This window comes from Ptychodera flava, chromosome 11 (assembly GCF_041260155.1).
Source record: "Ptychodera flava strain L36383 chromosome 11, AS_Pfla_20210202, whole genome shotgun sequence".
NCBI classification, from domain to species: Eukaryota; Metazoa; Hemichordata; class Enteropneusta; family Ptychoderidae; genus Ptychodera; species Ptychodera flava.
In genome coordinates, this window is record NC_091938.1 from 43,054,804 (window position 1) to 43,079,269 (window position 24,466).

Sequence of the window (24,466 nt, forward strand, 5' to 3'; positions counted from 1 at the left end):
TAGTTTCGAGACACCCAAACAATGCAAATGTGTTACGAACGCACGGTACGATGCATGTGATGCGGCTGGGGGCAGCTACGATTGCCAACTACAAATAGTTCATTGATTGTTGTCAGCTGGGAAAGAAACTAGGTTTAAAATAGCTTATAATGTATAAAAAAGGTAATAAGAAAACCACCTAGAAGAGAACAAAGACAGACGAACCACGGTCTAGACCATGGTCGAACAAATTACAGCAAGGTTTTTGTCTGTGCACGGAAGTATAAAATGTGAGACTATAGATGAGTCGGTTGATCATAGATTTGTCATATCGACAAACTGCTCTTTTGATTTTTCACTGAGTTTGCGAATTTAATTAATTTTCAAAACATAAGCAATTTTTTTATACCAATAGTTTTCTTTGATACTTTATGGACCATACTTTGCATAGTCAGGCAATCACTGTAATTTTATCCAGATCACCAGATAATGGTCATGTACAGCAGTTTTTACATCATGTAAAAGTAGGGGGGTCACATGAAATTTTTAGAAGTTAGATGTGCATATTGTATTGGTATTTCCTGTTAGATCTTACAAAAAGAAACAGAAAGCTTTTTGTTTGATCAAAATTGACCCAGAAATGGCCGAGATATCGCCAATTGAAAGTGAAAAAAATTGTGAATTATTTTGAGTAAAGTGTAGTAAAAATGCCAATTTGCATAAATTAACATATTTAGGCCGCTCTCGTTTTGAGAGGAATTTAAAAATTTCTGATGTAACATAAAAATTACATTCAATTTTCTCCATACTATCACTTTCCACAATGATATTTGTTCAATGAGACACAGTTTTCTCGTTAAAAAACTGTTAAATTCATAAAAATTGATAAAACCCACCATGGTCAAATGCTGAAAACTTAGGATATGGTAGCTTGCCATTGGTCAATTTAAAATTCTTAATAGTTTCTTCATATTTAAACCAAAATAGAAGATTTTCCACACATTTAGGTTTCTTAGGGTGCTCTTTACACTGGTGGTATCAGAATTTGTCAAAAATGCCAAATTATATGATTTCTATGGAAACGTTATATTATGAATTGGTTTCCATGGCAACAAATACTGGTTTGACGTAAAACTTTCAAATATCCATATTAAAAGCAAAAACAATGTTCAATTAAGTTATTTTGCTTGAATATCATCGAGAGAATATTTTTATGTAATTATAGGTGTTTCTTATCACCATGACAACAGAAATGACATTATTAGAAAGCCATAGTATTTGCCATTTGTCAGTGATTTCTTAACTGTTGTTGTGAGTGTCAGTGGGCCTACTCTGGAATAAAAATGTTGTGTGCAGACTACTGTAGTGTTCCATGGAAAATGAACGTGGAAGAAGTCATGTGATAGAGTACAAACAAAAAACATTATGAGTGAGCATGTACACAGGAATACACATATTTCTATGGTCACTTTAGGCCACATAGGTTTGTTTGTACAATGGTTACTGTAAGCATGCGCGCCTTAGAATTCCCCGTTTTACCTATTGTAGATTCTTTAACTACTCCCTAAAGCATGGTAAGTTGCACAGGTTCACATTATCTATTTATCATGTGAGAGTGTTATCTGTATTGTTATTGTTTACAAGTGAATTCTAGTAGAGACTACAATTGAAATGTCAACAATAACAGTGTGTCTGACTGATAAGATAATTAGTGTTTGCGTCAACATGTTTTGGAAGTAGAACAAGATCGAACAACTGACACACACTCAATCAAAATAGTGAAACAAAACCTTAAAAGATTAGTTAATGGTGCTCTGACAGTATTTCTTTTCAGTATTCTGTGTGACCTATACGTGTGTTGCGCTAATAAACAAGAAGCTGTGAAGATTTTCAAAGTTCCTTTACTGGGTCAGCCATCATGAAGTTCGTTTGGAAAAACATGAAACTTGTCCAAGAAGTATGACAGTGTAATAAAATAAACAAATTATTGTACAGTACATGTTTCTTGCACCGGATGATATTTCTCTTTTAATTGGTAGACAGTATTTTTGTTGTTTCATCTGCTCTATACATGCAATAGTATGGTTTCTTTTTGCTTTGTCTCTTTTTGCCGTCATACTTTGGAAAGAAGTTGGCTGTGACTGTTGAAGGATGTTTCTCTCTTCATACAAATTGTCAATCCAATTGCAGATTCTCTTCCACTCTATCCCTTCTTTGGCTCTATAAATTTCTGGCTCAGCTATAACCATTTCAGTTATATTTTGTACAGCATAAACACCATTTCCGTCCAGTATCTCTCTTGTTATCCCCTTTCTGTCACACTCTTCTCCAATTACATATATTTTTCTTGATTTATCTTTGTCATGACCTTAAAGCAAAAATAAAAAATAGATCATATTTTTATCTGTCAAAACTCTTAATGATTACTATATTTCAAATAAGTCATTTTGTAGATTGCATCATGTCATCAGAGATTGGTAATAATCAGAAATTACCAGACTTTTTTTATAGAAATGAATATTTTTGTTGTTGTCATCGTCATCATCATCATCATCATCATCATCATCACAATTCATCCCCATCATCATCATTGTTATTATTAGTAGTAGTAGTGGTAGTAGTAGTAGTATTTACAAACAGGATAACTATTACAAATAAAAAATCTGAATGCTAACTTCATATTCATCAGTACAGCAGTGAGTAATAGACGCAATACATAGTAAACACTAAAACTGAATGACCCACAGAGGGCATAAGCACAATGCAAGCATGACCAAATGGTCTGTCTTCATGTTATAAGCGATACAAGATCGTCATGAATTCGATTTTACGTCATCAAAATATTAAATACGACTCGATCATTTCGTTACTGCTTCATAGTGTTGAATTTTATCATGTAGAAATGAAAAACACCGAGCGTTCGCATTGCAACACCACGGATGTATAAACCGGAAGTTCCGCACAGACGTCTACAGTAGCTATTTTTAGATCGCTCAGCTGATTCATCATGCTAACTTGATCTGTCTTCCAGCTCCGACATTTAGTAGCTTTTCGTACACGCTTATCTGACATCGACGGAATTAAATAAACGGTAAGAAGTGTAAACTGAACCTCTCTGTACTTGAAATTTAGTTCCAGAAAGTATCTGCAGTTGCGATGTTACCGTCCGCGATGTAAACTGTATTGCAACAAGGCCGTCTCATCGATCATTCATGTTTTCATTCTCATTCATAATTCAGTCACGGTAAATTTCATTTTCGCGCGGTTTAGCAAACGAGAATTTCAAATTCTTCGATAGTACATTTTTACCGATTGGAACTCCTTTTAAAGTGAAATCATGACGAAAATCGCAGTTACATAGATTTTACATTCCCTATTCTGAACGCTCGCTCGGACCATGACCTGTGTTACCGGTACTTCCGGGATCAAATTGACGTTGCACGGTACGGTACACGGGAAAACGCGAATCGCAAATTTTCCAGTCTAGTGGACGAACACACAACAGCTACAACGGAAAACTTGGACACAACAATTTATTTGAACATTTTATAACTTTCAAACATGTATGACGATCATTTGTACGCTGATCGAAGTCCCGGGACTTCAGCACACCGCCACAAGTAGGGAGAATTTAAAATCGTTCGATTCGATCGACAACGCGACTTCAACAAACTGAAAAAGATCGTAACATGGCAACAAGTACAGAAAAGAATGAACATTCTAATTTCGAACTAAAAATCAGATCGACACAAAAACAACTTCAAAAGGCTTATTTTGACTTACCTGAAAACTTTCCCGAAACTTTATCTTTGTGAGAACTTGAAATATTTGCATATGAATCCGTAGAAGCTCCATGAGGTCTGGTCGGCGTACTGTTCAGATGACCCCCCATGACAACTTGTGCTATTACGCTCTGTCACAGAAAGTATTTTGTAATTTCCTGAGACCATGTTCACTCGAATCCGTACAATTTTCATATCATTAGAAAGCTGAAATTTCAAATTTTTATGAACTTGCTCCGTATAATATGAATCATACGGAAGAAAAAAAGGAAAATCAAGTTTTAAATCTGTATTTTGGTGTATTTTTGCTGTCATTTAGCCGATTTTCGATACGTAACCACCATCATGTAGGTTGAATTCTGGTCTATAAAATGAGACATATAGGATTTTTCTACCTAGAAAGACGGCCTCCGGGTTTCGTCTCAAAGTTACGGCAACGACGTAAATCAACGCGCCGTTTTTTAGTGCACGCCAGCCTGAACCAAATTTCACTGACTTTTCAGCGGAGAAAACCATTGCTCAAAATAAAAATTAAAGAACAGAAAAGAACACACACAAAGTTTGTAAATAGTTTTATTTTATTACACTGTTTTTTTTCTTCTTGAACGACGACTTCACCTTCTTCATGATGGCACTTTTTCATACGTATTTCAATGAGCACACCCCAGTGAAGGAATTTAGTTGAGCGCGCGACCCCCCTAGTAAAAGATTAAAAAGAGGAACAATTATGGCCAATGATAAGACTTTGATGATTTTTTCATAACATGTTGTGCAAGTTTTGTTCCAAGAACTCTATTTGTTGTTTGTGTCATAATAAAAGTTAAAAATAAACAGAAGTTTATTTGTCCCTGTCTATAAAGAGAGGGGTCAATTTATTTACCAGCATTCATGAAAAATTAAGACCAATTTTTGTTTAATACATATTTTTTTAATTGAAGGACATACAACTTTCACAAAGGACCTGGAGTTTTACTCTTCTCCTGGTCATTATTATCTGCAGCTATAAAATTGGCAGAAAATGTGCTCAGCGGTTTATCTGTCGAGAAATTAAAGTGTATGTACAACAGCCCTGGCCAAACATGTGGATAATAAAGTACAAACGTTATTGAAAATAGGGTTTATGCAATTTGTATGTGAAATTGATTTGTTGGGTGTGGCTAATAAAAATTGCTTGTGGCTAAAACAAATTTGATCATTTTAGCCACACTAACAGACTGTGGCTACAATGAAAAAATTCCTAGCGCCAACACTGAATTAGATATATTGAAATTAGGATGAAGTCTGCAATTTTGTATTTTGGGGGCATTTTTGTCATTTTTGGTCAAAAAATTTGTTTCTCAAAATTTACCAGTCTGATTGCTTTGATATTTAGTAAACAGGTTCCTAGGGTTTTTGTTAATATGACATATTGAAATTAGGTTGAAATCTGGAATTTTGAATTTTTGGGGGCAACTTTGCAAAACTGTCAATTTTGTATTTTTAAGATTTTTTTTGGTAATTTTATACCTACTGGAACTAAGAGTATATAATGTGGTGATTTAGTAAGCATTTAATACGGAAAACTGTATTTGGTGTTGAAATGTGGTAAAAAATCGTTAGAAGACATAGCTGAGGGGATTTTAGCAGGTTTGGTTTCCAACAAATATATTCCAATTTTTTCCAATGTTTAGAAGTATCAAGGTTGTAAATAGTTGACACACTTCCTGCCATCTGGTCATTGTGTATCTCATGCAAAGATGGTCAATACAAAGGGGTGGACCATTTGATATCCTGAGGAGGGGTTCCTGGCAGATTTTGAAAAAAATTCCAAACAAATGTCAATAAAAAAGATCGGCCAGAGAAGGTTTGACAAAAAGAAAAGGTGGGAGAGTTGGAAATAAAGAATGTACAATGGATCGGATAAAAAAGATAATGTACCTCATCAATCTTCCAGACAGTCCCCCTTTATCAAATGGTCCACCCCTGATGTATTTTTGCGGGCAATTAATCATGCAGTGTATATAAGTTTAAGATGTTTAGTTAGGTAAGGATTTGAAAGGAATACTCAAGTTCACCACAGTTAAATTTCTTAACTTTATCTCTTGTGTCATCATCCTTGTGAAATTGGTTAAGTTTGTAAGTTGTTCCAGATGTTGATGCACCAGTTGTCCTCGAAGAAAACAATGTATACTTTTCCCTGTAGTGTTTCTGAGTTAATGATTGTATGTTGAAATCTCTCCATGTATCTGGTGAATGGGCAAAATGTAAACATTGGTTGCATGTTGCGTATTTCAGTCTATGTCAAATATTGTAAATGAAAAATCAAGAACGGATTGCTTTGTGGTTGTAAAAGATAACATATTTGTCAATACATAAACTGACTTGCAGATTGATTGTCTTAAAAATTATCACAGAAGTAGAAAAGGAAAAGAAACTAATCAAATTGCTGTAACATATTCACCCTCAGTGCCTGTAGGCCTATATTTAAGTATTTTATCACTCTCCATGGGCCAAGGCACACTTGAGGGCCAATGTCATCACTCTGTGCCAGTCTGTGTATGTCAGTCTGTCTGTATGTATGTCAATGTTTTACACAATTGTTGGCTTGTTTTGATAACTATATGGGAGCAAACAGTGACATTGTCACTATTTTTAGCTCACATTTGGTTATACCAATGTGAGTTTATCGTATAAGCTAAAGTCGATGGCGTCTGTATGTATGTATGTATGTATGTATACAAGTATGTACGCATGTACAGTATGTCCGTCAACATAAAAAACACGCAAACCGCTGCACATTTCAGCTTGGTATTTGGTGTGTGGATGCATCCTGGGCTATAGATGGCATTTTGTTCAAATGAAGTCAGCATTGCCAAAATTATGCAAATGAGCTTACAAAATGTGAAAATGGTCAAGAATTAATATCTCAAGAACCGCTGTTTTAATTGATTTGAAAATTTGTGTGCAAGTACCTTAGGTGAAACCTTATACAGTTTCATGAATATTGTTAAGATCTCCATAATTTTGTATTTTTGCTGAAATTTTTGTAGATTTTTCTCATTTTCAGTAAACATTCTTCTCTGAAACCGCCAGCCCGATCGCTCTCAAATTTTGGTTAGATCTTTGCGAGGGTGTTACTCTTCTAATTTGTTGAAATTATGACAAAATTGGGAAAATTACTATTTTGGAGCAATTTTGTCATTTTTGGTCAAAAAATCTTGAACAGTATTTTCTTTTTACAACCCCTGGACAGACAGCTTTTATATTTGGTACACAGACGTACAGAGATGACAATAGTTAGATATGTGGAAATTGTCCTGAAATATACAAATTTGTATTTTTAAGACAATATTGTCATTTTTGGTCAAGAAAACTTGTTCTCAAAATTACTCGTTTGATAGCTTATGTAATTTGGTATAAAGCCCCGAGGGATGTTATTAGATAAATTTTCTGCTCATTGTGTTGGGAAACCCCCAAATTTGTATATTTTAGGTAATTTTCCCAGTTTGTGACCTTAAATGACCTACACCAACCCAGGATATGTTGTGAGACAGTTTCGAAGGCTGTGAACATATTTTGTCATATTTGGTATCAATTTGTAGGAAAATTTGATCCAGAAAACAAAGCTGAGGTGAATTTTTTCATTGTGGACAAATTTTTGCAATTTTTCTATGTAAGACATACTGATGAGAAATTTGGATCCAGGATAATTCCAGATGTTGTAATCACCGCCCACAGTGGAAGGTATTTCACTATCTGTAACTAACTTAAGTGCTGTTTACATTAGAATGATAACACTCATGGCATTAAAGGTGGAGCCTCCCTTTAAAAGGGTGCGAAGCTATGGTGGCGTTCATTGTGTAAGTGGACACCAAGCAGGCAACACGAGGGCACACGCTCCAGAGAATGTAACTTTTTTAGTGTTTTCCGGCCGCAAAAACGCAGACAGACTGCCAAGCGGTCAGCGCGAAGCTGCTGCTGATCAAACTCAGTGGTTATAATCAAATTCTAACGCGACTTGAAGACGATATTTTAGGAAATTTGAGCGTTGGTGGGGGGGGAATCATAACCGTTGGCGGTTTGAACCGAACGTTGATCAAACGCTTGTATAAACTCTGTTTGCATGATAAGCAAAAGGTGACAAAAGGTTGAGATCAGTTTGTGTAATTAATGTTATAGAAATCAAACATGGTACTGGCCAGGTGGTTGACTGGGAGGAGAACTCCACTAATGGGAAAAACTGGGATTGAAAATTGCGGCTTTTATTAAAAACTCCCCAAGGTTGTAAATATATTTCCTGTCATCTGGCGTTATGTAATACCAAGGGATGGAACATTTAATATTCAGGAGGGGGTAGGGTCTAGAAGATTGATGAGGTAGCATTACTTTTTACCAGTTCCCTTGTACATTTTTTTAACCACCCCACCTTTTTCTTTTATCAAACCTTCTCTGTCTATTTTTTGTTGTTGACATTTGCTTATGTATTTAGGATCTACTTGTCCCATTGCTATAGAAGTTGATATGCTTGTCCTAAAGATGACCTACAGTACCTAAGTTGGAGACCTTATTTGCTTTTGTCATTCTTGTTTTTCCTGGTTAATATATTTCTCGAATGGACCAAATCAAACCGAATGTGAGCACACTGTCCTTGAAGGTATTTTTCTTTGTTGTTCTTGGTAAACTCTATCTGTACAACCACCCCTTCCAGTGCTTGTTTGAAATTTGGCATGGAGGTTCCATTGAGTGGTAGTACCATAACTTATTCAGATTGTGTTGATGTGAACAAAATTGATAAATATTGTTGCAGTATCATGTCAATTATTGAAGTTTCGTAATTAGGCTGATATGCCAAGAAATACTGCATCAAATTTCATGAAACTTGGTACAGATGTTAAGCTCATATTGCTTTAACAGTGAAAAAGACATTTATCAGTGTCATTATAATTAATTTGTAATTGCATATGTAATTAACTTTCCTAATTATAGTGATATATCCACAAATACAGCGTCAAGCGTCAAATTTGATGAAACTTGATACAGGTGTTGATCTCATAGTGTTGTAAATACTGCATCAAACTTTATGAAATATGGTACAGGTGATAATCTGTTAGTGTTTGGATAGTATGCAAAAATGTTTGGCAACATCCTGTCGATTACAGTTGATGCCATTATTCTTCGGTGGGGCAAGTTGGTAATTACCTACCAATTTAGCTAGGGATATTGCAATATACCAAGGGAACTTCCAAAGCCAAACTTTGTTTTCCTGTCTTGAGCGGCAAGATAAGATTCCCATAAACACAGCGGGCAGCGTTATCCGATAACCAGACTGAACCATTTTCATGTAGGTTTGTTCAAAGGGACAAAATGGGGGGAATAAAAATTACAATGAGTAAAAAACGATCTTACGGGATCATATCGAGTTATGTCTTCTTTAATTAATATATATATATACAGGGTTTTCTCTCGACTGCGCAATTGCGCAAATTGCGCACTCCAGTCACTGTCTGCCCTGAAAAAGTTACTGACTGCGCGGAAATCACGCACATCAAGCAAAGACGTCCACATATACTGATATATGAGGATGACCCAAGTGCATAGTGTAGATAACTGTGAATTTGCTGTTGTTTCTAGTCATAATACTCCCTCGGAAAAGACAAAATATCGCCTGTCATTCAGCTTTGGTGACGTTCATGATGTGGAGTGTACGCATTGAAAAGAACAGCCAACAACCTAGTTGCGGTTCAGTCTCCATGTGTACAAGTGGAATTTTATGTTGATGTTTTGAGAGCAGTGCAGTTTGAAAGCGGAACTTGAAACACTTGCACTGTATCACTGATGGAATTTCGGGAAATCCCAGCTTTAATTGTGTAGGCACGTGTACTCTGCAGCACAGGTGCCTGGACTTGCCAGTGTAATTCAATTCAATTCAAATTACTTTATTGTCCATTAATGAAACACGCACATCCACAAATGGAAAATTTTCTCTCGGCACCACAAAACTCCTGACTTACAATAAAAACACACACACATATATACACAGTCTTGGGGAAAAAATCAATAAGTTACGTATAAAATTCCGAGTTTAAAACCGCCACGGCTAAAGGTATAAAAGACTTTTTGTACAAGTTTTTACGCGCAAAAGGTACCTTAAGTCATCGACCTGACGGGAGGATTTTAAATTCTGTGCTAAGTGGGTGTGTTTGATCCTGATGGATCTGAATGGCTTTCCTCTTCAAAGATTGGTAATATATTACTGAAAGTTGCCGTTGTTTTATACCAACAATCTTTCTTGCCAGATTGACGACTTGTGTTAAACTGTAGTATACCTTCTCTCTATGTATACTACACTGGCAACTCCAGGCACCTGTGCTCTGCAGTGACGATCAATCTCGGATCGCAATCAACACAATCGTTTGATCGGCGCTAGGGGATAGGCGTTTATTTTCATGGGTTTAAACCCCCCTAATTCGGACCAAATCGTGTCCAAGGGAACAAATACGTCAAATTCTTAGTCGGGGAAACATGTGGGTGACAAATTGATAGAAGATGGAGAGCAGCCAAGCACATCACAAGGTTTGAGGTGATCGGCTCGGATGTCGATGTTAGTCCGGGTGCTGCATGCGACATAGACGAAACTGATGAACTTGGGTGACGATCGCAATGATATTAGGGATGCTGTCCAGGTTCGACTTGATGTATGTAGCACTGTGGAGCAGACATCATATAGGGATAAACCCGAAATGGAGTGTGAATGTTTGGAAAGCCAGTGTCAATTCGCCAACGGTTGTCGAGCAGTTTCTGTTATCACAGGTTTGTACTTTCCGAAAGCATCCATTTCATCACCCGAATCATCCCCTTCGGAGCTGTGGACATTGTAATGTTTCTTCATGAGCTTTTGGGGAATTGTAGGGTTTTCGACCACAGAGCTGGCATGGTTACAATTCTGAGCCTGCGTTGTAACAGGAGAGCCTGCGTGGTTGATAATACAGGAAATTAGCACATGAGAACTCTAATCTATGGCAGAAAAATTATACTATTTTTAAAAATAACACTGAATAATGCATTTGTCTTTTGCACTTCATCCCTTCAGCGGACAAGGTTGTGTCGCGATTTCAGGTTTGTTACTAAATAATAGCTGTGCGACTTTGGACAACGCTGCCTGAAATTTGAAATTTTGTTGTTGTTTGCACGGCTGTTGTTGTAGCTTGTAGTCTAAACCATAAATGCTAACGAATCGGTTTGACTTTTTGAAGCCATTATAACCCTAGCAGGTTATCTTTTCATCGTTTATGTTGAAAATGCGGAGAAATATTAATTTTATGCATATTAATGAGAGAAAATGTGATGTCATTTGCGATCAGTGCTAACAAATAAGTTGACTTACTTACACTTGGTCAACATATCGTAAATCTTTGCTTCACTTTCACTTGGTTCACATCATTGCTTGATTTCATGACCGAGTTGAGTTGTTGCTCTATGGCGTTGGTAAATTCCTTCCTGTCATTCTTGATGCTCGTTTCTGGTGGAATTTTGTACACATTGTTGGTGTATGCTTTCCGTAGAACACTTATGTCGTGTTGTAATGCAACCTTTCCCTGTTTTGATTTGAAGCTGTATTTCTCGGGAAATGCAGCTTGCAACCTTTGGGTAATGGCAAGGGTAAAACTGCTCTGAGATCTACTTTTGAACTCTCTCAACTGCTTCAATTCATTTTCTTTTTCCTATACTGTTTTTGTTAGTTTTCCTGTTCTTTAAGTGTTCTCAGTTGCGCAAAATAGTCATTTTTAGCTCACATTTGGTGTACCAATGTGAGGTTATCGTATAAGCTGAATCAGTTCATTTGCATCTGATTTGCATGTCTGTATATTTGTGGGTATGTGCGGATGTATGTCTGTCACACACAAAGGCTCCCATACCGCCAAAGCTACCATCTCAGTATTTGGTGTACACGTAGATGCAGGGGTTGAGATGTGAATTTGTTCAAATGAACACATCGGTGTCAAAAATGTGCAAATGAGGTAAGAAAAAGTGAAATCCTGTAAATGTGCAGGAGACATGCCAGTGAGAAACAGGCAAACTCCACTGATCTTGACTCATTTCCTGTCATTGTTTATGAACTGTTACATATTAACACACCAGCTGCAACCATAGACAGTAGATGGGGGAAGACCGTTTATACTAAACTAAGAGGGGCTTGTTTCTGCTATGCATGTTGCTAAAGTTGACCTCCAGTACCTAAAGTTAGACCTTAATTACTTTTGTCATTCTTGTTTTTCTGGTTTAAATATTTCTTGTTGTTTTTCTGGTTGTACTGTGCAGAAATCATTGCCATAACATCAACGTAGAATTTTCCTGCACTGAGCAGATAGAAACAATATTTATTGTTGATCATTGGTAGCCCATGCTTGTATATACCAATTCTGATCAAATTTGAGCGACACTGTATAATTGCGGTATTTTTATGTTTCTCTTTGCGCCCACAGAAAATGTATCCTCTGCAAGGCTCTCCCACGAGGCAACCCTCATTGTTTTTATTACCAGTCGATCAATGACCACGTCTATGGCACACATTACACATGCTTCGTGTATTTGTTCCGACCGGTTCTGCCTCCATTTCTGGCCTTTCCATTTCTTTTCTTTGGTCAGCTGCTGCCATTTTTTCGTCTTTTAGACTGCGTATTTCGGCAATAATATCACTTTCCTTCTTTTCTTCTGCTTCCAACCTTCGCCGCTTCCAAAGTCAAGTTGTCTTGCGAGGGAATTTCTTTCCGTTTCAACAGCGTCAACCAGGTTGTTACCTTTTCCCATCGAATCCATACCTTTAGCAGCTACTGCATTGGCAGACTTTACGGATATGGCTGGGGAACAGCCTTCGTTTACCACGAGTTTAATTCTTAGATAGTCTGCCTTCAGCACGGGAAGGGCACATCTGTATAAATCACCCAAATCAAAATCGTCATCACTCAGTGTTATCAGCGTCCCTTCGTCATTTAGGTACTGAACCTGGAACGATGCACTGCATAGTGAAGGGATTTTTTCCCGTATGAACTGAAGAAGGCCGTGGTAAGTTTTGTGCTTTTCGGTGGCATACACTTGGCGAGTTTTTCCTCGGTACGCTATTTGAAATTGAAACATTTTGCTGTGTGCGTCAGTTCAGCACCAAGTGAATTAGGCTGATGATCTGTGTTAAATTTTCCACCTTGAAATTCACGCAATGTTGTTGGAACATTCCATTTAGTAACCAGCTTGGTTAGCGCATTGTAATCTCTGTGATCGTTGGAAGTATCATCATTTGCACATCAAAAACAGAGTACACAAAATGACACAAGACACAATATGATCTCTTAAGATCGTATTTGCTCTTTGTTAGCTTCGCTGTCAGCGACGCAGAGCTTATCAAATAGGTTGATTTTCCATCGGCGTCCGGCTTCTGTCTGTCCAGCGTCCGTCGTCCGCCAACAATTGCCTTCTCCTCTGAAACTGCAAGTCCAACTGCTTTGAAATTTAAGGCAATTTTTGCCATTTTCGGTCAAAAATGTCTTTCTCAAACAGGACTGGTCTGATAGCTTTGAAATTTGGTATACAGGTTTCTACAGATAAATATATGGAATTTTTGATGAAATCTGTAATTCTGTAATTTTGGGGCAATTTTTACCATTTTTGTTCAAAAAATGTATAATGCTAAAACTACTTGTCTGATAGCTTGAAATTTGGTATACAGGTTCTTACAGATAAACTTAATGATATTTATTGAAATTATGATGAAATCTGAAATTTTGTATTTTTGGGGCAATTTTTGCCATTTTTGGTCATAAAATGTATTTCTCCAAAACTACTGGTCTGATAGCTTTGAAATTCGATATGCAGGTTCGTACAGATGAACTAAATATGACATATTGAAATTATGATGAAATCTGCAATTTTGTATTTTTAGTACAATTTTTTGCCATTTTTGGTCAAAAACTGCAAGTCTGATAGCTTTGATAATTGTTATACATGTTCCAAGGGATTATTTTAATATATGATTTATTGAAATTATGGTGAAATCTTCAATTTTTATTTCTTCGGGCATTTTTTGCCATTTTTGGTCAGAAAATTTCATTCTCAAAAAACTACTCGTCAGATAGCTTTGGTTGACATGTTCTTAGGGATGATCCAATGTGATATATTCAAATCTTCAATCATGTATTTTTGCAGTTATTTTAGCCACTACTTTTTTCTGGCCACTGAAATAAGCTATCAAAGATTTCCACCTTCTTCATCAACATGTGTCAAAAATAGTTATTCTCTACATAAACACAGCGGAGCTATATCGGCCGCTAGGTCGCTTATAGTTTTTGTTCCCCCCATTCTGTCCCTTTGCACAAACCTAAGTCTAAATGGTAAAATTTGTTACCCGCTGTGTTTGTTTGGATCTCATGTTCCCGCTCCAGATAGGAAAACAGAGTTTAGCTTAGGAAGTTCCCTTGGTATATTGCAATATCCCTAGCTAAATTGGTAGGTAATTACCAACTTGCCCCACCAAAGAATAATGGCGGCAACTGTAATTCCTAGTTGACTCATTTAATGACCTTTAGGATGGTGGCCTACATTGGTTTTATGTTTTCATCACCATGGAACTCATTCTTGGCCATTGAGCACCGTCTGTATCAAAGTATTTTTATCACAGACCTAATTAATGAAGAGGACTCTGTCCTCTCTGAGGACTTGTAATCAAAGTACCCATTAACAAGTGGGGACTGTGTCATCAACCATGACTTGTTTAACTTGGTGGCAGTTTGGGATATATCATTATCGTGTAGGTGTGGGAGCATCGTTACCAGTGGAAGCTCTAAAATGCCCATGCATACATGTTACCTTTAATAGTCTCCTATTGTGCAACCATGGACCATAGAAAGACCAAATATTGTCCACATTAATTCTATACAATACAATATTATAAGAGGACACCTTTACTTTCTTATGGCAGATTGTATCTCTAATTATGATATACTGGGTTGCATGGTATTGCCCAATTGTGTGTGATCAACAGTTGCAACAGTTGCCAACCTTTTCATATTTCAATGGACAACAGTGCATAAAAAAATTTGTAAATGCACTTGACTATGAATATCACAAGCTCAAGGTCTATAAAAGCTATTAATATTGGGTATACACTTTCTCTGGCTTGCCATGTGTAACCAAATGTGGGCACAGTGTCATTGACGCTATTTTTTCTCTATATTTTTTACCTTCTCGTGTCTATTTATAGACAGAGAAGGTATTAGAGTTGAAAACCAGTATGCTGGTGTCAACTACTTCCGTCTGTCAATACTTCCGTCTGTCAAGATCCGTTGACGTTATATGCCATTGTGATGGGTCATATCATAAACTGGTGGGGGTGTTCATGGTTCAGGTTGAGGTGTAGGAGAACGATTTTGAGCTGTGACAAAAATCAAAAGGGACTTAGCGGCATAGCCACAGTGTTACATGTAAGCCTTTCTCCAAGGTTCTTAGTTGACTACGATCTATTACAGACTACTGAGCTGACGTTAGGGGTACTCACTTTGTGTTTGCTCACCCTGTGTGCGCTAGTGTTTGGTACTGAGTTGCGTGGATATCCCCTCATGGCCTCACGTGATATGGGCCTGTTGCATAATCTGCAGATGATCATATGCCTCCGAGTCTGAAAACGGTCATTGTGTAAGCCTGTCGGCATTTTCCTTGCATTTTTTCTCATTTAATTTTGCAAAATATCGGCGAGTACCTCAATATTTCAAGATAACTCTTTCTTCCCAATCGTTTCCTGAGTTTCAGAGTCATATGAACGAAAATGAGTGAAAGTTTTAGACAGGAAAATCGGACGTCGGCCATGTTCAATGTTTACAGTACAATCAGAAGTTTATGTGGAGGAAATAACTAACAAACACTATTCATGATGCCCGCCCTCTAGAGGCAGACCTTCCTATATGAAGTACAACATTTGATGCTTGTGGAAAGCTTGACCACACAAAGGAGCACTTTAACTTTTAGAAAATGACATAATGAATAAGAAGCTATTCTGAAAATGTCAAATACTGAGAAAAAATGCGCAAATATTCAAAATAAACAGGTTAACTGACTGGTCAGCTATAAAAACAATGAAAATGTTTATGATCAAAAGTTTTTGAGATGCGCACATTTTAACAAATACAGAAATTATTAACATTATAAATATAAGACCAAACTATTTTTTCAGGGATGGGACAGGCTGGAAATGAGGGGTGAGAGACAAAGGCACTCTTATGCTGCATGTGGATGCAGCCACACCATTTCATTTACAGCATACTTATTCACTGTGTTGTGTTCAAGTTCCATATTGTACTGACTGTCATACAAGGATAACATAAGCAAATCAAATCAAATTAGAAAAGGATCAATGCTGTTGTGTGGATTTTGCTGAACACGGCTGATTTTAATATTTCACTTACACATTTGGTATCCAGCAAAGGCATATTTTGATGTAAAGTCAAAATTAACACTACATTGCTGACAATATATGTTACCGTTTCTGTATGAACTGTATTTTTTTAAATTATAGAAAGTACTTCGAACAGATTAACAATTATCGTGATGTCAACCCATGATTTTACATCACAAAGACTGTAATTCTGCCAATTTTTTTTATTTTCAGTCATTTTATAAATTTTGCACTGCACAAGATGATTGAACAAATTGCAATGTTTGAATCTGTAAACTCAAAGAATAAAAATCCTTTGGTCACAGATTAAATTATTTTTTGAAAAGAAATTTACTCTTAAACACTTTTAGCATATATTCTTTACACGGTCATGTATTTCAAGGAAAATATGCCTATTAAAACAGTAATTTCTTCACTTTCAATTTCTTTTGAATACTATGACAATTATCAGCCATGAGGTTTTACAAACACAAGACCAGATAAGCGTTTTCATCATTTCCACAGGACTCTTTGGAATATCCCTTAAAACAGTTAAAAGTGACTTAAAATGATCACTTGGTATACATTTAATTTACAGATGCCAGGTTGTGTATTTCACATGCACTCAGGTCAGTAGGGAAGTGCGTCATTACTATTTTGGACTGTTAATTCTTATTTCTGAATTATTTAACCTTTTTTCCACACTGAACTATCTTTAGGCAGTTTATACTGTAGCTTAGAATTTTTTGATTGATGTATTTAATCATCTTTTGGGTTCTTTGGGTCCATATCTCACCTCATGCCCCTACATCATCAAACTATTTACCAATAACTCCATGCCAACAACCAATTACCTGACCTGGCCACACATTAGAGAAGGTACAGCGTCATTGACGGTATTTTTTATTTTGTCAAACCAATGGTAGTATTGCTGTAAAATTTAGTGTACAGGTTCCTAAGGATGACCAAATTAGAATCCATTGAAATCATGGTTGAATTTGCAAATATGTATTTTTGGGCAATTTTTGCCAGTTTTGGTGAAAAACTCTTATTTGAAACTGTTTATCACATCACTTTTAAAGTAGATGCAAAGGTCACTATGATGTAGAGCATTTCATATTGCTGGGTATAAGATTGATTTGCACTTGCAGTGGAATTTCCTTAGTAATCATTCTGTAGGAATGCAATGTCATGTGTGTACTAGTACTTAGGAGGACAGTGTCATTGACACTATTTTTTTCTCTGTATTTTGCCACTTTGTCAAAAAATTATGTAAAACCAACGGTTCTTAAGGATGACCATAATAGGATCCATTGAAATCATTGTGAAATTGGCATATTTGTATTTGAGCGCAAATGTTGCCGTTTTTGGTCAAAAACTCTTCTTTGAAACTTTATCCCTTCACTTTTATTTGTAAAGTAGGTGAAAAGGTCATTATGAGGTGGAGCATTTCATATTGCTGAGGTACAAGATTGATTTTGACTTGCAGTGGAATTTTCGTAGTAATCACTCGGTAGGAATGCAATGTCATGTGTGCACTAGTACTAAGTATTTATATATATGGAACACAATGTCATTGACACTATTTTTAAATATAGTACAATGCCTTTGATGGAAATGTTATGGTGTCATGTGGTGTACAAGAAAAACACAAAGGGTGTTGATTATTTTGAACATTCCCATTTTGTGTTTGACAATTTACAAAAGTAAATTGTGTGGTTGCAGTTCATATGCCTGAAACATACTATGGTAACCTTTACTGTGTCATCTTTCATCTTCTCCTTGACAATTTATGTAGGAATTCTTGTCTTCTCAATTCAATACAAATTTTTTATTCAGTCAAGTCAGAATACCAGCTACCATTTGTCTCCAGAAAGTGTTTATATACTTCTTGAAGCCAGTGAACTGTAATACCAGAATATAATCACACGTTGTCACTTTTCCATTTTACTAATTGCAAAAATTCATTTTCAATTAATGCAGTAACATCACTTTTAAGAAGTCATCGTTGATGACACAGTCCCCACTTGTTAATTGGTAATTTGATTACAGGTCCTCGGGGAGTGAGGATAGAGTCCTGTTCATTGACTGGGTCTGTGATTACAAATACTACAATACAGATGAGGCTTAATGGCCGAGAATGAGCTCCATGGTGGTGAAAACATAAAACCAATCTGGGCTGCCACCCAAAGTACAAAAACAACTCAAGTAGTAATTAATTGACAGGATGTTGCAAATCGTTTTTCATTCAATTATAACACTAACAAATTATCAGCCAGAAACAGCGCTCTAATCATGAATTATGCAAATTAGCACTAGTTATGCATGCCACACCAATATAAATAGACCTGCATATGTATGCCATAGTGTAGTATCCTTGTACTAAGTTTTAAAAAATTGGCTCAGGCATATCTGAGATATCTGCATTCATCAGCTCCTATGCATGGACATAGCATTATTCTTTATTATCTCTTAATTGACCATCCTTGAGCCCCTGTGGATGAATCCTGGAGACCCTGTGGATTGATATCAAATACAGGAAATAAAACGGCCATCACACAGCCATTTTTGATCGGATCATTACACAAATCAGCGTGCATATATATGACATAGGGATTAATATATGTACCAACTTTCAATGCAATCACTTCCAGCATCGCTGAGAAATTTACATGAACAGATGCACGGCTGTCAAATATAGGAAACAAAATGGCCAATTAGACCAGATCAAAACAAAATTAATGTGCATATATATAATATATGGAGTAATAAATGTACCAAGTTTGAATGGAATCGCTCCCAGCATCACTGAGAAATTTGCTTGAACGTACGCACCGACATCAAATACAGGAAACAAAATGGCTGCCAAGCGGCCATATTGGATCGGATCACAAAACAAATCAACGGGCATATGTATGACATAGGTAATAATCTTTGTACCAAGTTTGAATGAAATAGCTCCAGGCATCTCTGAGATATATGCATGAATGGACGGACGCAGGCACGCACGCACACATGCACGCACCGACATGACCAAACCTACAAGTCCCCTGGACGGTGTCTGCGGAGACTAAAAAGACTGCACTATAATCTTTGGTGCTTCATTAATCGTAGGAAATCCAGAAATTATCTGGTATAATAATAAAGCATGAAACTGGAGTAACAAGAGTTCTCAAAGAATACTATTGAGTTGTTTTTTTCTTAAATTTGTGCTTTAACCCTTACAGCGCCGTGTCGATGTATACATTGACAGCTCACTTCCGGGTTCCACGTCACGTTGGTGTATACATCGACAAGCTTTATCACTCAGTAATGCCAAACTCAGCAACTTGTTGCCTAACTAAACTCAATGAATATCCTTATCCTTATCCTTTGAACCCACTTCAGTAGCCATATAAGGACTAAAATAATGACATCATCTAGCTTAAGTATGGAAATTTCCGGTAATTTATGCAACCTTTCTGCTTGAGCGGGTCACTCATTTTTATCCCGCATATTTAATTAGGTCGCTCTGACCGCTCACGCGTACGTCCTAAGTGGGACACATTTTGCACTCTGTTAAAAGCCATGTACATGGAAGACAGTGATTATTTTGTCAGTGTATCTCCTAGTTAGTGATAAAAACAGTGGATATAAGGTTTTTTTAGACAATATCTAGGAGAATGGAGAGTTTTGGTGATCAGCAATTAAATGTTATTTTGAAGTGGAGCGACGATCCATAATGGCGGCTACAGCTGATCTTGCTGAACGCAGTGATGAACGCTCCAGACAGTGCTCTGTGATCAAAGTCTTGTGAGCCAAAAACACTTTACATGGAGACTTTTGTTCGGATTTTTATCAAAATTCAATCGAACTTGTTAATTTTCGAGTGATTGATGATCGAGAACCCAATATTTCCATGAAGAAAACTTTGATGTTACATCATGTGCTCCGTCTGACATGGAAGACAGCCATAGCAGTCACTGAGTTGTGTACGTTTCATAGGGAGACTGAAGTGAAGAACTTGTGATAGATTTCCAACGTACACAACACATTGTTTGATCGAAATAAATCATGTATGAACTTTTACCGCCAATATCTGGTAGTTTCTTTCAACTTTGTGAACAACTTTTGTTGTACTCTCGTATAAAGACATGATCATTTGTTTTGAATATTTGACTGAAGATCGATCGTGACATGATGGGGCCAAGCCTTCAGACCCAAACGCTGGAGTTTTCGGGCTTCATACTGATTTTAGCTGGTTTCAAAACTGAATTTTATTGATCCAAAAGTCTTAATGATGCATTGTTGTCTTCATATTTTTCAATCTTACATTGTTTGTGCATTAACAATCATCCACCATGCCATAGCTAGATATTGCTGCATTTGCCCAGTGATACATGTACCATATAGTAAAATGGAAGCAGATTGCCTGTGTATTCAAATTAATTGTTTGTCTTTACATGTCATGCAAACAACTATGATTATTTTCAGACTTTTATGACATATGGCATGCATGGCAAAAACAGAAAATACACTTGATTTCAAACATTCCAATATAATGAGTATACACAAAGATTTTTCTGTGTATTTTTCATTGATGGTAATGCAAGATTTTCACTTTCCACTAAAACAAACAAAGAAAATAAACAAACAAACATAAGTAACATATGAATATTAGGCAACGCAGTTGTTTTGCTGCTCCATATCCTATAGTTTTCAAATTATATTTGTTACATTGTATTAAAAAAACATTTCTGCATTTATGTTCCTATGTAGAGTGAAGGGAGCATTTATATTACTTACAAATGCCAATACTTGTTTGTTTACTGTTTACATTGATGATAAATCTGTAAAAATTTTTTTACCTGAACTTGCGTCTTTACACAACGAGAAAATGTTAAGAAAGTTTCAAGGCTTTTGAGGAATTAGATGTATTTTTAGAATGTTTTAATCATTTTCATTGAATTTTGAACCAAAAAGGTGCACTTTTACCCCAATATTCCACCCTAAATGTGTTCAATCAAACATGTAAATTATACTGAGAGCTTGGTAATTTTCTTGGGTGTAAAATTCATTTGGGTTATTGAGGGTTTTTCATGAATAAAATGAACTGCATGTGTTAAAAGAAGTCTAGCATTTTGACTTGTTGATTCAAACAATCCTTGGTGGGATGCATATAAAGTCTATGGCACTTTGAGGGTTAACACATTCTGCTTTCTTTTTGTTGTAGGCAATTTGTACAGAAGCTGGTCTGATGGCTTTACGTGAAAGGAGAATGAAAGTTAATGCTGAAGATTTTAGAAAATCAAAAGAAAATGTGTTGTACCGAAAGAATGAAGGCACACCAGAAGGACTGTATCTGTAGATGTATAATTAAAACCTAAATACTATGAAAACATCTACCATTATTTGTTTCTATAATTCAATGCAGGAGAGTTTACTTGTGAAAATCAGAGTAGGAAGAGATCATATCATATGCAAAGAACATTTAACAGTGAAAAATATCACTTTGACTGACTGATAATTGGACATCATTATTATGTGGACAAAAGTATCAATAAAGTGCCCCTTGAGGGTCCCTTGTAAAACCAGTTTAGTTTATGTTGTGTACGTCAGTTTACAAATCAGAAATCAGTTTTGAAAGTCAGCATTCCAAAATTGCTTTGACACAGTGAGGCATATTATCGTAGGTATTAGGCTGCAAAACTATATGCGTACACTCACCACTTTGACAATCATTATATAGGTATTCCTCTGGAAACACATAGTTCTGTTTTCTGTCACTTCATAGCCGTAAAGGGACAAAGTCGCCCATTTTTCATGAATTTTGTTTGATACGAGACTCTATTTATATTGTTTGACATTTTGAAAGATACTGAATGAATAGGTGACCATGCATATATTCCATCCCGGTTTTAGACACGATAGATAAAACCATCGCGAGAAAGCATTGTTGGTCATGACCAACAACTCGGCTGTTCACCGCTGTGAGTAGTATGAGCATCCGCATGTGAAAAAAAACACACACACTGACACGTCCCGCTTTTGTGAACACACCCACCGCTAAGTTGAGGGAAAGACAGGAGGATTTATTGCAAAAAGGATAACGGAAACGCCAACAAAGTATAGAAATAAAGCACAAAATGAAACGGCAGATATAAAGCAGTAAAGGGCATAGAACTAGTGCCCTCGCAAATCTCAAACTAAGTACTATCAAAACTTACAATACAAAGCAGTCAAAATAGAAGTAGCAAACTAACCTACAAAAAATTATGAGCAAAATATATGGGAGAGGGCCCCTTCAGTCAAGCAACCGAGCATTGGTGACCTTGGGGTCAAGGTCTGAATGACCTTGAAGATGAATCCATCCTGAGAGGCCGCAAATGTGGGAAAGGAGTGAGTTCCCGAGAAAAAGGGGGTCAGGATGGAATCCAAAGCCCAAACGAAGGAAGTATGACTGAAGTGACCCCCAAAAGGAGGGAAGATATGGAGAATGATGTTAGTAAAGGGGGTTCTCGCACCCAGGGGAACACCGCAGTGGTGATACGGCCTGGGGGGAGGGGGTCCTGGGGACAGGTAAACTGTACAAGCCCAGACGGAGACGAGGTTCTCGCACCCAAGGGATTACCAGGGTGGTGATACGGCTGGGGGGGAGGGGGTCCCAGGGGACAGGTAAACTGTGCGAGCCCGGGTGGAAATGTGATGAAATGGAGACAAGGTTCTTGCACCCAAGGGATCACTGTGGTGGTGATACGGCTTGGGGGGAGGGGGGTCCGGGGGACAGGTAAACTGTGGGAGCCCGGATGGAAACGTGATGAAATGGAGACAAGGTTCTCGCACCCAAGGGATCACCGCGGTGGTGATACGGCTTGGGGGGGGGGGGTCCGGGGGGACAGGTAAACTGCGAGCCCAGCTGAAGCTGGTATGGCATGAACCCAGCGGCTGAATGAATGAATGAATGAATGAATGAATGGGAGCGATGAGACAAAGGCTTGATTATGTAGTGTCGTGTGCAAACGTGGCTGATTGGCTGGGAAGGAGGATTGATAACAGTCATGGGTAGAAGAGCGATTGGCTAAGGGGACGACAGTGAAGATGTAAGGAAGGCAGATAGCTAGGTGTATCACAAAACACATCTGTGATAAAACACAGATTCCCGCTTATAATTACATGGCTCCAGGTCAAAAACGCAGTGTTCTGGATTCACCCAAGCTTACTATCGATGCCGTCTGCTGAAGTTACATTTTGACGGTCAGCTTTGCTTGCAGACCTTGACCAATCTTGTTCTTCGATTCACGGTTCTTTGCTGCAAAAGGGCACATTTTTTAAAAGGGCATTTGAAATGCCTACAAGAGTAAGCTGCAACAATCACGGAGCCGTTTGCCGACGACAGTGTTTATTCACAGTCTCTCTCACTCACTGTGATCTACTGGCTAAAAAGCAGATTGTTTTTGTCTCGTTTATGCCTCCATGTAGACTTACTTGCCAATGGACTGTGGGCATAGAAAGGAAGAAACTTCAGCAGATTGTCATGTTAGTATTGACGTGATCGCCAGATTGAAGCAATATACTTTGGCAACTGACGCGTACATTGTGCACTACTGCATGCTGTGTATGCCCGGTCATGACTACGTGAATACGCCGTAAGATACTGTAGACATACTTCTACTTTTCTTATCATGTCGAAAAGAAACAATTGTGAGAATAAGAGCTTCATCCCCAGAAATCTGCTTCACTCCCGGGAATAGGTTTCAACCCAGGCGTCGTCCATACAAAAATGTTCTGCAGCTCAGGGTCTGCATGTGTGTTACTAGCTATAGGCCTCCAGTAGTGATGCATGTCCAGTGGAATCAGTCTTGTGGTTTCAGCTGTACCGGCGAACACAAAATTGTGCAGATAAAGATAGACTTGCTCCAAGTCTGTGGGCATATAGGGCCTAGGGATCAAAACTGAAGGACTAAACATCAGCAGATCGACGAACTAATGGCAGGCTGTTGCGTAGTCATGGGGCAAACGCCTTGCTTGACCAGCTACAGTAACTCAGCTGCAGAGGAAAGCCGGGCGACATGGATCAAGTCTAAGATAAAGGTTCAAACGATGTGTTCCTGTTCGTGGCATGACTTTTAAGGTATTCACAGCAATTAGTGATCAAGGCCGATTTCCTTTAAACAGATAAGCGGCTATTTGTTTTTGTTTAGCGGTCAGGCAAACCACTATCAGTCAGTGCAGTAAACGCTGTAAAAACTGCCATGTGATGTGAGTGACCGGAAGACATTGGGCGACTGCTGCTATTTGAAGTCGCGGTCATTGTCATCCATATAGTATT

At 37.5% G+C, this 24,466-nt stretch overlaps 1 protein-coding gene across 1 annotated transcript in view; it reads left to right on the forward strand.

Annotated features, from left to right (window-relative positions):
* The window catches only part of LOC139144568 (26S proteasome regulatory subunit 4), a 164,967-nt gene extending 143,236 nt beyond the window's left edge, over positions 1–21,731 (forward strand). Inside the window, exon 11 of the mRNA XM_070715288.1 lies at positions 21,371–21,731. Coding sequence (XP_070571389.1) covers positions 21,371–21,505 — 135 coding nt within the window. The 3' untranslated portion in view covers positions 21,506–21,731. The remainder of the gene's footprint in view (positions 1–21,370) is intronic.
* Positions 21,732–24,466: the final 2,735 nt, after the last annotated feature.